The sequence below is a fragment of the Pristis pectinata genome, chromosome 22 (genome assembly GCF_009764475.1).
Source record: "Pristis pectinata isolate sPriPec2 chromosome 22, sPriPec2.1.pri, whole genome shotgun sequence".
Lineage (NCBI taxonomy): Eukaryota > Metazoa > Chordata > Chondrichthyes > Rhinopristiformes > Pristidae > Pristis > Pristis pectinata.
Window position 1 is genome coordinate 18,873,506 of NC_067426.1, and position 15,861 is coordinate 18,889,366.

Here is a 15,861-nt window from a genome sequence, read left to right on the forward strand (position 1 = left end):
AGAAGTTTCTGGAAAAGGGCTTGAACCTATACCTCTGACTTAACCCTTTACTGTAGCAAACCCATAAAGGAAAAGCCCTTTGCTGTAACTAATAAACTGCACCAAGATATGTTTTGTTAACTAATTTTAGTAATTTAGTATTTACATTTCAATTTTTTGCCCCATTTTCTTTAATCATTAAAGGCCTATCCTAACATACAGGGGGAGCAAGCTCATACAGATATCAAGGTTTTTACACACTCGGGTTCCATTTCCTTTGCCGCAAACAATTTTGGCCAAAATAGTAATCGTACAATTTATAACAAAAGGTGTGCACATCATTTGTTGAAAACTACAACTCTGCAAGAAAACAAAAAGCCTGTCAAAGGGAAGAAAATTGAATTTAGAAATTTAATTTCCATTTATTATTTCAGCTTTTTACAGCTTTATAATTCAACGTTTATAAAAAAAAACAAAACCCTTTAAGTCAAAAGATGACAAATTCAAAATAGTCATTACAGATCTGTTAAGCTCCCACAAAAGAACAGCATCTAAACAAGTTTTTACTCTCAGAACAACCGTAACAGTAGAAGACACTAACAGTTTGGATAAAACCAACCTGTCACACAAAGCAAAGTACAATCCAAAGCTACTGTCAACCAGGAAATCTTTATCCTTCAGATCCTGGTAGTACCATCCTCTTCCTATAACAATTTTCATTTTTTAAAAAAAGAGACTTCCAGTGTTCTAGATACAGCACATTTTCACGTGAAGCTCTTTGTAAAGAATGTTGTGGACAATCAAACGGCTCAAATAAAACTCAAACTCTGCAGAAACTACACAACAGATCGTATTAGTGGATTAAACACAAAGGATTTGTACACTTACATAAACAATGTCACAAAATACCATTACATAATGATAGCCAAGATAAAAACTGCAAACAGATTTAAAAAACTAACTTTTTCAGTGTTCAGTCACAAAGCATAAATTTAGTCAATTCAGTGTAAATCTAGCATAGTTTGTGGCTGCAATCGTAAGACTGATTCACCCTAAATTCACTTAATTTATTCTATTTAAAGTGATTTTATCAAATTATGGACTTATCATTCTTAAGCAGACCACTTAGAAAAGAGTCAGAATATTTTGGGTCATAGATCTCTGCTCCTAAAATCAGTCTGTTCCATGGTCAGCTGGCAGAAACCATGATTTAAATTGGTTATTTATGGTGGAAATAAAACAACTCACTTCTTCAAAGAGCTGTCTTAATTCCAGATGCTCAAGAATGAATCTCACCCAAGAAGAGGAGCAACTTACAGCTCTTGGATTAAAACTACAAACAAATTGAGACCAAAGACTTCCCAAATAATATTACATTTAAAGAAAGATGTAGCTGTGAAAAAAAAATCAAAGCTGAAGAATTTTGTTCTGTGATAAAACACAAAATCATATTATGATTTACCTTTATGAAAAATAATTCTAGTATTGGTAAGTGGCAGTGTCAGTGTTCATGAGTGGTATGGCAGCCATCTTAATGTACTGGTGTCATTATAGCAGCCAATTTTAAAATGTACAAAGCCCTTGTGCCTAATCCATTCAGTCTCCTTAAGTTAGTTTACTTCAGTTCTCTCCCTCATGATGGTGGTGAAGCTTGAGCTTTTCTCATTGACCGCAGAGCCTTCTCTCGGAGATGTTTTTCTAGATCATCTAGGTTTTCTTCTTCACTTTCTGATTCCTGTAATAAATCAGATTAATCACGAGGAATTACAAAGTCATTTTTGACAAAAAAATTTTCAACTTTGGGACTCAAAGATTTATCTTGAATAGAATCAAACTCTATAATATCCAAATTTTATTTGGCAGATAGAGCTGAAGTTACTTTGAATAGCAATCTTTAGAAACAGTTGTACAAGAAGGAACCAGGCTTTTTAGCTCAACGAGTTTGTACCGACCCTCAAGCATCCATCTACATTAATTCCATTTTATTCTTCCCACACGCCCATAAACTCCTCTCGGATTCTACCATCTATACTCGAGGCCAATTTATGTACCAACTCGCATGTCGTTGGGATGTGGAAGGAAACGGGGCACTTGGGGAAATCCCATGCAGTCACTGCAAGAATGTGCAAACTCCACCCAACAGCATCAGAGGTGAGGATTGAAGTTGTGAGGCAGCAGGTCTACTGGCTGTGTCACTCCAGAGATGTATGTCTTATAAATATACTTCCCAGATAAACATGACTACCCCTACTTAACAAAATGAAGTTCTAATAAGTCATTCACACCCAACAAAATTAATCAGATTCTCACTTCTTACCAAGTGCCCAAAGCTCCTTTTGTCCCAATTATTTGCATATTCGGTTTTGCAATTTCACAAATCTTAACCAGCCATTACTACTACACTTAATCTGCATTAAAAGCATCAATCCTCTTCGACCCACTGGTCATCACAGAACAGTAATCAGACAAGCAGTAAAGCTAAAAATTAGCAAAACCCACAAAAGGTAACAATTTCTGAAGTGTACACCACAGCTGTGCATCGTGATTATAGATAGAAAACCTACAATGCTATTTTTTCCACCAATAGTTTTAACTAACCTTTAGACACAAACTCACCTTTGTGGGTTCTGAAGCTTCTGGCTGAGGTGATTTTACTGGAGCTTCAACTGGTTCAACTTTTTCTTCTACAACTGCAGCTGGTGCCACTGCAGCCTTTTCTTTCTTATGCTTCTTGTGTTTCTTGTGTTTTTTGTCCTTCTTGTGTTTCTTGTCCTTCTTCTTTTTCTTCTTCTTTCCTCCAGCTTCTTGGTCAGAGATCTTCAAGACAAAAGCCAACATTACCTCAAGAAATTAGGTACGAAACTTCTGCACTTGCAAATTTTAAATGGCTGCCAATAAAGTTACAAGGTGTAATTTATTTTACCAATAACAAATATTGAAAACAAAGAATTTCTGAATGGTACCTATTAGAATACATGAACTTTTTCAATATCTTGATATTTTAGAAGCAGGCAGAAATTAACTTTTCACACAAAATGAAGCACTAACATGTCTAAATCTTCATGCATATGCATAACATAGTGGGACAAAGTCCAAGCACCCCCACTTAAGAGCTTTACAACACCCATACTGGTATAGTTCTGACAACTAATTGCTCAGCCAATCAGTGGCAAACAAAAATTAAAGATGGCCACTAAAGAAATTTCAGTGAGGGAGGGTTACAAGGACAAACTATTCGTGTCATTCAAATGAACATCAACAACTCCTACATCACTGTCTAAAAAAGTCATGGCTGTTTAACAAAAAATACAGATCATTTCTAAACCAAAATTATCAATTCTCTTTTTATAAAGAAAAGGTGTGGAACTTGTTTCATTAATGAGAATCAATTTTTCCATTTCTGTATCACTGTTCAAAAAACCAAACAAAAGCAGAAGATAGTACATTAAGTACTACCATCGTTAACCATAAAGGTCATATGCAGGTAAGCCCAGATTTGCTGTGCAGTTATTTATTTTGGTTTGGTCACTGGAGAATCTATGAAGCCAAACTGGGAGATAAAAAATGACAATATGACAGAACACTGAATGGGCAGGCACGGTAGTGTAGCAGTTAGCATAATGCTTCACAGCGCCAGCTACCCAGGTTCAATTCCGGCCACCGTCTGTAAGGAGTTTGTACTTTCTCCCCATGTCTACGTAGGTTTTCTCCAGGTGCTCCGGTTTCCTCCCACATTCCAAAAATGAGGTACAGGTTAGGAAGTTGTGGGCATGCTATGTTGGCACCAGAAGCATGGTGACACTTGCGGGCTGCCCCCAGAACACTCTACGCAAAAGATGCATTTCACTGTGTGTTTCGATGTACGTCTGACTAATAAAGATATCTTATCTTATATAACAGTATTATTACCTTGACAGGGGATGGACTAACTGAAGCACTCTTTGGCTTTTTAACTGGTGGTGGTGGAAGAACAGGTGTTGGTGATCTACTAGCAGACTGCGATCTGGAGACCGAAGCCACTGGCCGTTTCTTGGGAGCAGGCTCAGGGGATCGAGATATGGATCTGGATGATGTAGCCCTTCGCACAACTTGTACATTTGGTGAAATCCTGAGAAATTCACAAATTTAATCATAGAATCTATTAAACTTATCCTCCACAACAATTATTCTGCCAATGAACTAGCTTCTAACTGAAATTCAAAGGACATTAAGAGCCAACATTTGCTCAATGCTCTAATTATTAGAATCAACAGCAAATTAGATAATTAAATAAATGGAATCAATAAGCAGATGAAGTTACAACCCATTAAGAGTGAAAATGGTGAGGTTGCCACTGCAGTTGAAGAAGACAAGCAACCAAAATACATAAGAGTAAGCTCATTTTTCTTCACTTTACATGAGGAAAATACTACAAAGAAAATTTCAAATTAAAAGTTACAAACTTTTGAACTCAGTGAAAATTAAACTAGAAAAATCACAAACTATCAAAGTGAGAATGTACATTACCTTTAAAAACTTAATCAAAATTAGAATGACAGATAAAATTCAAATACTTCCATAATGTAAACACTGCGCATAGCATCCTTACTTTTTAGGTTTCTTCGGTTCTGGAGTTCGTGAAACTCGCCGAATTGGCCTATTACTAGGGGATGGGGACATATGACGTCGCTGTGGTGGTGGTGGTGACATTGATACTCTTCGCGCTGGTGGTGGACTAATGGATCCACGCATTGGCCTCGGTCGCGGAGATGGTGAATGGCGTTTGTGTGGTGGTGAGCGAACATCTCTGTTGGATCTGCTAGGTGGTGACCCTCTCCTACGCCGAGAAGAGGGAGAGGGAGAACTACGGCGCTTTGGTGCTGGTGACGGAGATGCCCGCCTCCTAGGTGGTGGTGAAGGAGTATACCTCCTCTGAATTGGAGGGGAATAGCGCCTAGGTGAGGCCGAGCGTCTACGTGGTGGTGGAGATGGCGATCTAAAAGCAAATCAAAGATAAAATCAAATTAGTAATTGTTCATAAAGCTGTCATGGTTGCAGCATACTGAATTCATCTGGTTCTGATTATTCTTTCATTTTGATCAGTCTATTAAGTGCAAACCTGTTTTGATTCTATTAAAAGTACATGAAAATAGGAATTACATGGGCATAGAAATAAAAGATAATTCAAGTCATACGAACAATAGAGGTATATTGAACTGAAATCTTAGCAGCTGAGGTATCAAGGAGCTAGAGTTCAAATTAGAAAGGTAACAGCTCTAATCCTTGATTAACAGATCTCAGACAAGATGACAATAGACATTCAAATTGTGTCAAACTGCACAAGCCAAGGCAAAAAAGGTTGAAATTCTGATTACAATAATCCTGTTGCAAAGAATGTCTATTTGAATCAAATGAGATTTCCTACCCAGGTTAATTAAAACCCCAAACCGAACTTTGTGACCTCTTAGTGGAGAGCAGTTAATGACTACATAACATGTGGGAAAGGAAGAAAAACAAAGAAAGGTAAATACATTGGATGAAGGGGAGCTGAAGGAGCAGAGGACACTATTAGAACAAAGGCACCACTAAAACATATTATAGGAATGTACCCTTACAAAGATTTACTCTGAAATCAAAACAATCTGTTAGTTCTCCAATGTACTTCAAACTTTTAAAAACATTAATAGTTCTGTACAGTTAAACTTAAAAGCTCCCAAGATCCCTTTATTTTTTTCAGTGTTGTATAACAATGTGCTTATACAGCAAGGTATTTTCCAAGTTAGAAGGAATTGAAAAAGAAAACTCAAAGTTGGATTGCAAATTTCAGATAACCTAATATAGCAAGATCCAGTTACAAATATTCCCATTCGTTGTGAAAGCCAAAGGAAATGGTGCATTAATTATTGACTTCTACTCTATTGCAAAATTGCCATTTAACATGGGTCAATGTTGCTTTGGACTGGAGATTCACATATTACAAATCATGTAATTTAATGGTTATAGCAGAAGTTCCGTTTATACAGGACATACTGTTTACAGGGAAAATGGTGAACTCAAGGCTCAATGAAATTACAATATGTACTGTTCCAATACTTGCAAAAACAAATTACAGTAGCTTAATTTCAACTATTCATTTGAAAAGGACAGCATGAGCTAACAAGATAGAACATTCCCACACTACAAGAAATTTTTTTCGGAGACATTTCTAAAAAGAGGGTGTCAATGCTAAAACTATGCATGGTTTAACTACATGTGATTGTTTCATAGTCATATCATAAATTTTGCTATATTTTTCATGTCTGAGTAAATATAAATTTGATCTCTGTCAACAGCATTGCAAGATACTTGCAAAATTAATATCCATACATATAGGAATGTCAAAGAATAAAAATCCATGCACGATAAACAAATTTCGCTCCTTTTATCACCTCCTTCACCTTTGTCATCTTCATGCTCCCCAGATAATGCAACAAGACAACATTTACTAACCTGCGTCTTAGTGGAGACGGTGATCTACGCCTTCTAGGGGGAGATGGAGTACGCCGGCGCCTTGGCGGTGGTGATGGGCTTCTCCTCCTCCTATATACCATACATCAGCAAGTCAACATTTACAAAGGAAGCATTGCAAACTAAACAGCTGCTGATCCCTCACTGTCCATTAAAACCCATCTCAAAAAATAAAACTGTGTTTTAGCTAAAGCAAATGAATTAATTGGTGCAAGTTCCTTTAGAAATAAATTCTGGCCAGAATAACTTTCTGAAAATGATATGTTTCCTCTTAAACAGTCACCACTAAATGATTTTCTGTATACTTCAATTATCAAATACAATCCAAGTTCCAGCATACTTTTTCAGATATTTTGAAATAAGGGAATGAGTAATAAATTTAATTTTTACATTTGCTGTTAATGTACATAATAAAACATAAAAAGATTTAAGTGTGCCTCATATTTGGATACAACAAAAGCCCTGGCATGTACAATTTATAACCAGAAGTAGACCATTTGACACAGTAGTTGGATAATTAATAATTATAATTTGGTTAAGTTGAATTCTTGGTCTGCCCCATGTTCACTGACCAGCCATTTGAGATGCTACAATCAGCCTCAATGCAGTTAGGCAAGGAAGCTCTTTAAAGGATCATCTGTTTATTAGTAACTTATACAATTAGACTTAATACATCAAATCAGTTCAAGTGGCTGTTTCTACTCAAGGAATCTTATTCCAAAAACCCAAAGCCTTCATGAATGGAAATAATATAAAGAATGTTGCCTTTAAAAGGTGTAAATTAAGTGCAAATATTTTTGAAGGTAATTGCACAGTTATAAGCATAAAACATGATTAGAACTTCTATTATTTAAAGAACATTCAATTATGTTCTGCAAATTTCTCTAACGCAAATAACAAGATTCATTTGCACTTCTTTTAAAAGCTCAGGATTGAGTCTTTTGCATACTCAAGAAGTTTAACAAATCAGATTTTTGTAATGACACAAAATTGAGATGAATTGTGTTTTAAACTTTAAGTCATCTAATAAAATAATGCAATTTCCTCAGCTGATCCTTAAATTTTTGAAATTCATGTTGAAACTGAGCAAAGGCCACAGGATATCACTACTGACACAGTGTTATTTTACTCATTAGATTATAATTCATGGGTTATACATGAGTTCACACCAAATAAGACTGTCTGTCACCACTATGAGATCCCAAAATACAGTGAAAACCACATGTTTGTGTTGAATTTGATGACTAAACCACCTTTTCATGCAAAAACAGAAAATGCCAAAATGACGCCACAGGTCAAGCCGCATCCATCCCTACTTGTCCTGCTGAATGCTTCTAGCATTTTCTATTTTTGTTTCAGATTTACAGCATCTGCTGTTATTTTTATTCCACCGTTTCCTTCAGAATGCTTTCCATTGCATCCTAAACTATTTTAATATGCCAAAAGTGAAAGCAGTCTACTCTGAACTGAACATTCACAGTAACAATTCTATTCTGCTGAATGAAACTGTTCATATTCAATGAAAAACATTCTCACTGGTGACAGATACACTTTAGCTTGGCTTACACAGTGCTCAACAGAATGAACTTGTCTAACTAATGACAACTTGTCTAACAAATACATGCAGGAATATTATTATAACATTACTGCTTTTATAACTTGAGATCCTTGACAAGCAGATTTGAAAATATCGTTGCTTTTGTTGGTGCTACAATCTTAATAACGCACATCTGATCCTAACTAGCTAAATTAACTCTTTTACACCATGCTTGCTATATACTTCTGGAGTTCCTTAGTGCGGTTTCCAATCCCGAACAATGTATTTTTATTTTTCTAACCCTAAACGTTAAACTTGACAAACTTGGTACAAGTGGGTTCCACTGTATTTATACTTTCCCAAGTATTTGTAGAATTAATCAAAAAAAGATAATTCACATCAAATTAGTACTTAAAAATTTGGTTTAAAGTTCCTATTTGCAAAATTTTAATGAAAATCAATTTCAAGCATTGATCGAAAAAATTGAGTGCTCTTAATTTCCTGCTCAATTAAAGTTTGGTGCAAGAATTACTTTAGCATTCCAGAGAAGCTGGACTTAACACAACCTTCTTGTTTAGTCTCATATGCAATGCAATCATTTGACTAATTAGTAGTTGGGTTGGAGTTACTAATTAAAAGGAACCTTAAACAAGCTAATGTTTTCAGTGATCAGACAGCAACTCATTTTCAAACCAACCTTTTCGCCACTGGGAAGTGCCACCTCTTTCCAAGCGGCATCCTGATAGCAAGAGAAAACAAAACCAAGCTGTGTTTTTTCACAGATTAACCTCTAACGGAAGTATCTTAAACCAATATTTTATACAGACAGTACCGCTCTGGTGGATTTAGATTTTAATTTATAACTACAATGCAATTTTTTACAATAATATCTCACACTTGCATTTTCTAGATTATAGACTCTGATGAGCAACCAGGAAGAGCAACAGCACTGATTTATCTCCCCCACTGCCCCTGGAAGGGAATTGTGCCAAATTTGGGAACTCTCAATCTAGCCTATAATACTCATTTAGAACAGCATGACCAATAAAAAAAAATTTTAATCACTGCACTCTTGGCTTTTAAACAACATTTAGTGCCTATTCAGTTCTTCTAATGAATTAACAACCTACAGGATAACAGAACTTGTAAAAAGGATCTTTCCATTCACAATTACACATTTTTCATTTCATCACCATCTTTGAGTTTTGGAAAGGAGCAAAATCTAATTTACAGAACTCATCTAATGCAATTTCACTTGATGCTTTAAATTTTAAATTGCCATCAATGTACTGGATGGAGCAAGACCACCTTTCAAAGTAAATTTGTCTACTTATCCAAAAGTGGCTGACTTCTATCATTTAAATTTTAGAAAATCTTCTAGTAGATAAATAAAAGGAGTTTGGGAGATACTGCTGGAACAGCCAGGATAAGTTTCTCCAGTGCTTCTTCTGGATGATACACACTCCAATCATAGTAGATTGCAGGTGGGTGGTCATTTGGGGGAGGGGGCAGGAGAAGTGAATAATTATGCTGGTGAATGGGTTACTGATAGAGCCATTTGCTTTCTCCTGGGTGATGCTAAGCTTATTTAGCATTGTTGAATTTGTACTCATCCAATCAGCCTTTTCGTTCCAAACTTGTGCTGAGGAATTCCTGAACCAATGCTCTTGGACTTATATCATTGGTCTCCAATAACCACAACCATCCATGCTAGATACAGCTCTGCCCAGCAGACAGCTTTCCTTTGAATCTCACTGCCTTTAATTTCATATGGACCCTCAATGTCACATACACTAATATTCTGCATCAGTATCAAGGCAGTTACTCTCACTTCATCCCTGGAATTCAACCCGTTTGTACGTGTTTGGACCAAGGCTTTAATGAGCAAAATTGAGTATCCGCAGGCAAATCAATGGTGAATGGAACTTAATAAAACTGTTGAAAACAATGCTTATCACTTTGCTAATAATGAGAGTAGACTGAAGTAAATCAGACTATATTTGTCTATTTTGTGGAAAGAGAACATGCATTTTTTTTAAATTAAGGTTTGTTAGGCTGAAACCTCTTGATGTTATCCTGGCACACTGAGATCTTCATTGAACTAGGGTTGGTGTCTTGGCTTTATGGCAGCATAGTAGGGTGAGGGATGAAACATGGTACAGACTTTACAACTTGTGGCCCAAAGAGCCTCACAAATGCCGAGTTTTGAGCTGCTAGGTTGTTTTTGAATCGATCCCATTTAGAATGGGATAGCAATGCCACCTAACATGGAAATGGAGAATATCCTTCGTGTGAAAACCCAACCATCTCCACTAAAGTGCGATAATCACTCCATCCAATGTTATCACAGACTGATAGATTTGTCAAAACAAGGTCAAGTAGCTTGTTCACTTTTGGCTTCTCTCACTATTGTCAGTACTTGGCTACTTGGTCACTAATTAAGTCACTATTCAGGATGGTTACTTCAGTCTCTCACTCAGAATACATTTTGTGCTACTTCAGTGTTGTACAACATAAGGGATGATTAATCTACATATTTTTCGGGATGCTGTGACAGTCAAAGCCAGCATGGTTGCTCTGAAAACATTAACTCTGAGCCGCCTTCTTGAATCACTGCAATCCTTCTAGTGAAAGTGCTGCCACAAAACAGCTACATAGTCTAGGAGTTAGACAGAGTGACAATGAAGGAAAGGCAATATATTTAGAAAACAGGACAGCCTGTTACTTGGACAGGAACCTGTTCCCTGGACAGGAACCTGTTCCCATATGCCTGCCACTCGTACTTTTTGATGATACAGATCACAGGCTTGGGTGTGCAACTACAGTACATTTTCTATATGGTACACACAGCAACCACCATGCATTGGCGGTACAAAGAGCGAATGTATAGACTGGTGGATGGGTTGCCTTTGAAACAGGCTGCTCTACCCTGGATACTGAGCTTCTTCAGTACTTTTGCAGCTGAACTCTTCTAGGCAAGTGGAGGTATTCCATCATGCTCCTGACTTGTGCCCTACAGATAGTGAAAAGGTAGGCCAGAAGGTCACTTGTCACAGGTTACCCAATCTCTCGCCTGCTCTTGTAGTTACTGTATTTAAGCAGTTGGTCTAATCCAAAGTTTCCAATCAAAGGTGACTGAGTAGGTTGTCATGCACTCTCTTGTTAAAGGTGGTCATTCTCTGGCAAAAATAAGAAGTTCCACTTGCTGCGCCCAGGCACAGACTGCTTCTTTTTCTGAAGAGTTACAAATAGAGTTGAACACTGCAATTATCATTTTTGACCCTATTTTGGAAGGAAGGACTGCCCTAAGCAATTCACATAACAATATACTGGACCGGGATCACCGACCTCCAACATACACCCATCTTCATTCACAAGGTATGATTCCAATTGCTGCAGTATTTTCTTTTGATGTCAATTGATTTCAGTTTTAACAGGGTTCTTTAATGCCACCTTTGATCAAATGCTGTTTTAATGTCAACAGCAGCTACTCTCACCTCACCAAGTATGTAATGAGATCCAGAGCCCAGTAACCCCAGTGAAGCTCAAACTGATAATCAACAAGCAGGTTACTGATGAGCAAGTACCTCTTGATAACATTGTCGATTACACCAGCCATCACTTTGGTTATGGCGATTAGGCTATAGGTCCAAGAAAACAGCCACACTTCAATGTCAAGGTAAGCATTCCACTCAGCAACTCCAGGTGAGTTAACAAGAATGGTTGTGACCTCACCACAATGAATTCTTGGGGTAAGTGTTCAGTGTGTGGGGCTACTTCTCAATTTTGTTGTCCCTGAATGAGACACCAACCTATTATTAAACCAAATGTTGAAAATTTGAACCCCTACAAACTAATGCTCTCTACATCATAATCATGGCTAGTATGAGCAGAAACCTACTGGAAAGTGGATTAGGTGGTAATTATCATCAAGGTTGAGTTTTCTCTGCTTCTATGGGCAAAACATGCCTGGACGATCTTCCATTGTTGTAACTGGACATGAACAACTCAAATGGAGCTCGCTCTGGAACATATCTTCGGTGCTATAGTTGGGGTAGTGCCTTCTTCCAAAGCCTTTTCTGTATCAATCCTCATAAGATTTCATTGCCCATACTTAACTCGATGCCTTGAGGTCTGAGCTACATGTTAAGAGCAGTGTCTCCTGACTGCTTCTTGCTGCCGTCTTTGGTAGGTCACTGCTACTTGAGGAACATGACTCACCCAGCAACGTGATGGAGGCATTTGGGACAATTGCTGAAAGGTATGATTCTTTGATTATGAATGTCAGGGTGTTGCTTGAATTATTTTTAAGATTACTAAACCTCTTTTCTGCGTGATACAACTGATCAACTTGCTATTGTAGATCTGGAGTGAACACAGACCAGAGGAGATAAAGACTGTTTCCTTCCCTGATGGACATTAATTAGAGAGACAAACACCACTTCAATGACACTAGCTTTTTTTTTAATTACACACTTATTGAACTTAAATTTGCTGCCTGCCCTGGCAAGAGTTGAACTCTTATCATCTTTAGTCAAGGCGACTGGGATCACTAATCCCAGTTCATTAACATATCCGATGCACTTCCCTGTCACATATAATATACAGTGATACTGTGAGGATATGCAGGATGTAATATTGACAGAATCAAGAAACTGCTGTCCATCCTGGAATATACAAAAGCATCTTCCTCTCCATTAGACTTTTACCTTTACTTGGGGTAAAAAAAAATCCAGTCTTGTAGCTATAGTACAGGAGGTCGATATTCAAATGAGTCTTTAGTCTCTTTCAATATAAAAAAAGACAGATCTTAGTAGATATGCATTTGTTTAAGCTGTTTAAAACGGCCAGAGGGAAACCAATATATGCTCTACATTGCAGCATATGTCATGTCACCAGATTCGTTTAAGGACCATATATTACACAAGACATGGTGTTGAGATAGACACCTTAAAGAGAGAGCAGGTGAGGACGGAGTCTTTAAAACTTAATGACACATCTTTTTCAGAATACTGAATCTAAAAGTTATGTAATAAAAATGCTGCACAACAGTAGAGTTAGTTGCATCTTACCTTGGTGAAAAGTCCTTGTGCCTCTTTCGCATTGCAGGGGAAGGAGACATACTCCGTGACAATGAGCGATGGCGCCTTCTTCGAACTTCTCCGTTCTTTGCACTTGAACGTTTTGGTGCTTCATCTTCAGATGAGGAGGAAGATCCAGACTCTGTGTAAGGCAATATTCACCTAATTAAGCTAATCAGCACTGCAAAGATCAGATGATTTATAGCAATCACACAAAACCACTGAATGCACAATGCTGCAAAGTGAGTTGTTAACCATTTTTTTTAGAAAAAATCCTCCACCAGAAAAACAACTACCTCATGGAATATACCTTTATCATTTCAACAGTTGTTCAGCACTTCAATTTCATTTCAAATTACCTCCATTAGAAATAATCACAAAGTCACTAAACAATGTCACTTTCAAGGATATACATCTCATTGAAAACAGACTAGATTGTACAGATTAGCCTCAAATGTGAGTAATACTGTTTTACAATACAAAGCATGGGTTTCAAAACCATTCACAGAAGCATTTTTCTTATGAGCTAGGAAAATACACATCAGAGTTTTGTTGCTTATATCCAATACGAGAGTGAAGAACAATGTATATTTTTTAAGAGTTTCAAGTTTCTGTTCCCCACTTTCAGCTGATTAGAAGGCAACAAAAGCCAAAGTAGAAGTGTATTTTTTGGTCATTAATAATAGTCAGCAATACACTGGTGGTGACAAAGGCTAGAACAGCAGAAGTTCAAATATTTCCCATAATGAAGAGAACCATAAATAATCAATGTAAATTGGCGATCCATTTTGAATAAATTTTGTAAATATTCTTATGAATCTGCATTCCACAACGATTCCAATGGAATGACTAAAAAGTACTGATGACAAATTTAAGTGCTAAACCTTTACCAACATATCATAGTGAATCAGTAATTTTCAAGTACATAAGTACATCCACTGTTACCAGGTCAGGTATCATGCTCAAAAATGTAAACATGAACCAACAAAAACTGGCTTGTCCTACCAGAAGTGGTCTGCTGATTCTGTTTGCGATACTGGCGCCGTTGTTGCACGGATTCCACTCCTGCAGCCTTGCTGCCTTTATCATCTTCTGCAACAATAAAAAAATTAATAACTGCTTTCCAAACCCAGTCATTACTGCTCCTACCTATTACATAAACTTTCAACTGGACACCATGGAAAAAAGACTATGGTTATTTCAGCACTTGAGCCACAAGGATTCTCTTACTGATTTCCAGAGGCAAAGAACCTGGATATAAAGGATATCTCATACAGCTGTCAGAAAAAAAAGCAGCTTCATTGATATCCTTTAAGAAAGGAAGCATATCTTTTTTACTTATCCAGTCTGATTTGGGTGTAATGTAGTTGGCTTTAACTGCCATCTAAGGTAGCCTATTAAGCTGGTCAATTGTACCAAGCCTCTAGAAAGGAACAAAACAATAAAACTGAGACATTATGCTAATAACAAATGCTATTATGCTAATAAAAATGAGCAAAAAAAATCTGCCTTCACAGATACTGCTTAACCCACCACGTTCCTCCAGCAAAGTCAGGGATAGTCAGTGTTTCAGGTCAAGACCCTGCATCAGGACTGAGAATGCAGAGGGAAGATAGGCAATATAAAGTGAGAGGGAGGGGTGAGACAGTCGCCAGCAGGTGATGTTGAACGAGGTGAGGTGGGGGATGAGAGGGGGAAGTATTGTGACAGAGGCTGGTTGGTAGAAACATACAAATAAAATTGGGCAGATGGTTTCCACCTATCACCCATCAGCCTCTATCTCAATACCCCCTCCCCCACCTAGCTCCATCTGCCTATCATCCCCCACCTCACCTGGTTCCAACTATAACCTACCCTCTCACCTCTTTACGGTGCCTATCTGCCTTCTACACTGTCAGTCCTGATTGCAGGGTCTCGACCCAAAACCTCAACCGTCCCTTTGCCTCCACAGATGCTTGGCCCACTAAGTTCCTCCAGTAGTTTGTCTCTTGCTCCCAATTCCAGCATCTGCAGTCTCTTGTGTCCCCAACCGAATGGAAACTACGTCCACGTTGACATCTAATCAAGATATGGCACTCAGTTGCTGCAAAGCCCTCATAATCATTTGAGAAATGCTGTCAAGTTGGGAGAACTGTGGCAGAGACAAATTATCCAGAGTTGTGGATACCATGAGCCATCCATCAGCAGCAATAATACAAAGATTTGTGAACCAGCATCTCCCTCATTTTACCATAACTGCTATTCTGGGGGCTAATACTGGTTCAATGAAAGGTGAAGCAGCACCAGGCATATTAAAAATTAGGTGTCAATCTGGTGAAGCTTCAACACAGGACCACATACATACTGAAGAACAAAAGTGACATGCAAAGGTCAGCTTAAGCAATTCCACCAACAATCAGATCAAAACTCCACTGTGCTGCTACACTCAGTCTCGAATGGTGACGGAAAGAAGCTTGCTCTATAAATAGACCAATCTTGAATAAAGGCAGAGCCTATCAAGGGAGTGTGAGAGTCAAGGTTAAAGCATTTGCAGTCATCTTCAGCTGCAAGTGCCAAGTGGAAGATCTATCTATGCTTCCTCCCAAGGTCTCCACCAAAACAGTCAGTCTTCAGCCTTTTAGATTCACACCTTGTGATATCAAAAAACTGTTAAGAGCTCAGGGTTCACTAAAAGATTGTAGAGTTATCGTCATACAGCAGGGAAACAGGCCATTTGGCCCACCATGCCAACCAGTGGGGATGCACCCATTATTAATCCCATCTTCCAACACTTGGTCC

The 15,861-nt window shown here is 37.8% G+C and overlaps 1 protein-coding gene across 8 annotated transcripts in view; it reads right to left on the bottom strand.

Moving 5' to 3' along the window:
- Positions 1–376: 376 nt before the first annotated feature.
- The window catches only part of srrm1 (serine/arginine repetitive matrix 1), a 44,083-nt gene continuing 28,598 nt past the window's right edge, over positions 377–15,861 (bottom strand). For 4 of the 8 annotated variants that reach the window (XM_052036142.1, XM_052036146.1, XM_052036140.1 and 1 more), the window contains 8 exons: positions 14,089–14,175; positions 13,075–13,225; positions 8,700–8,741; positions 6,448–6,537; positions 4,568–4,954; positions 3,889–4,087; positions 2,596–2,796; positions 377–1,714 (listed from right to left, as the gene is read on the bottom strand). In XM_052036142.1, coding sequence (XP_051892102.1) covers positions 1,613–1,714; positions 2,596–2,796; positions 3,889–4,087; positions 4,568–4,954; positions 6,448–6,537; positions 8,700–8,741; positions 13,075–13,225; positions 14,089–14,175 — 1,259 coding nt within the window. In that variant the 3' untranslated portion in view covers positions 377–1,612. The remainder of the gene's footprint in view (positions 1,715–2,595; positions 2,797–3,888; positions 4,088–4,567; positions 4,955–6,447; positions 6,538–8,699; positions 8,742–13,074; positions 13,226–14,088; positions 14,176–15,861) is intronic. The other 4 variants (XM_052036143.1, XM_052036141.1, XM_052036147.1 and 1 more) reach the window with 2 other exon arrangements.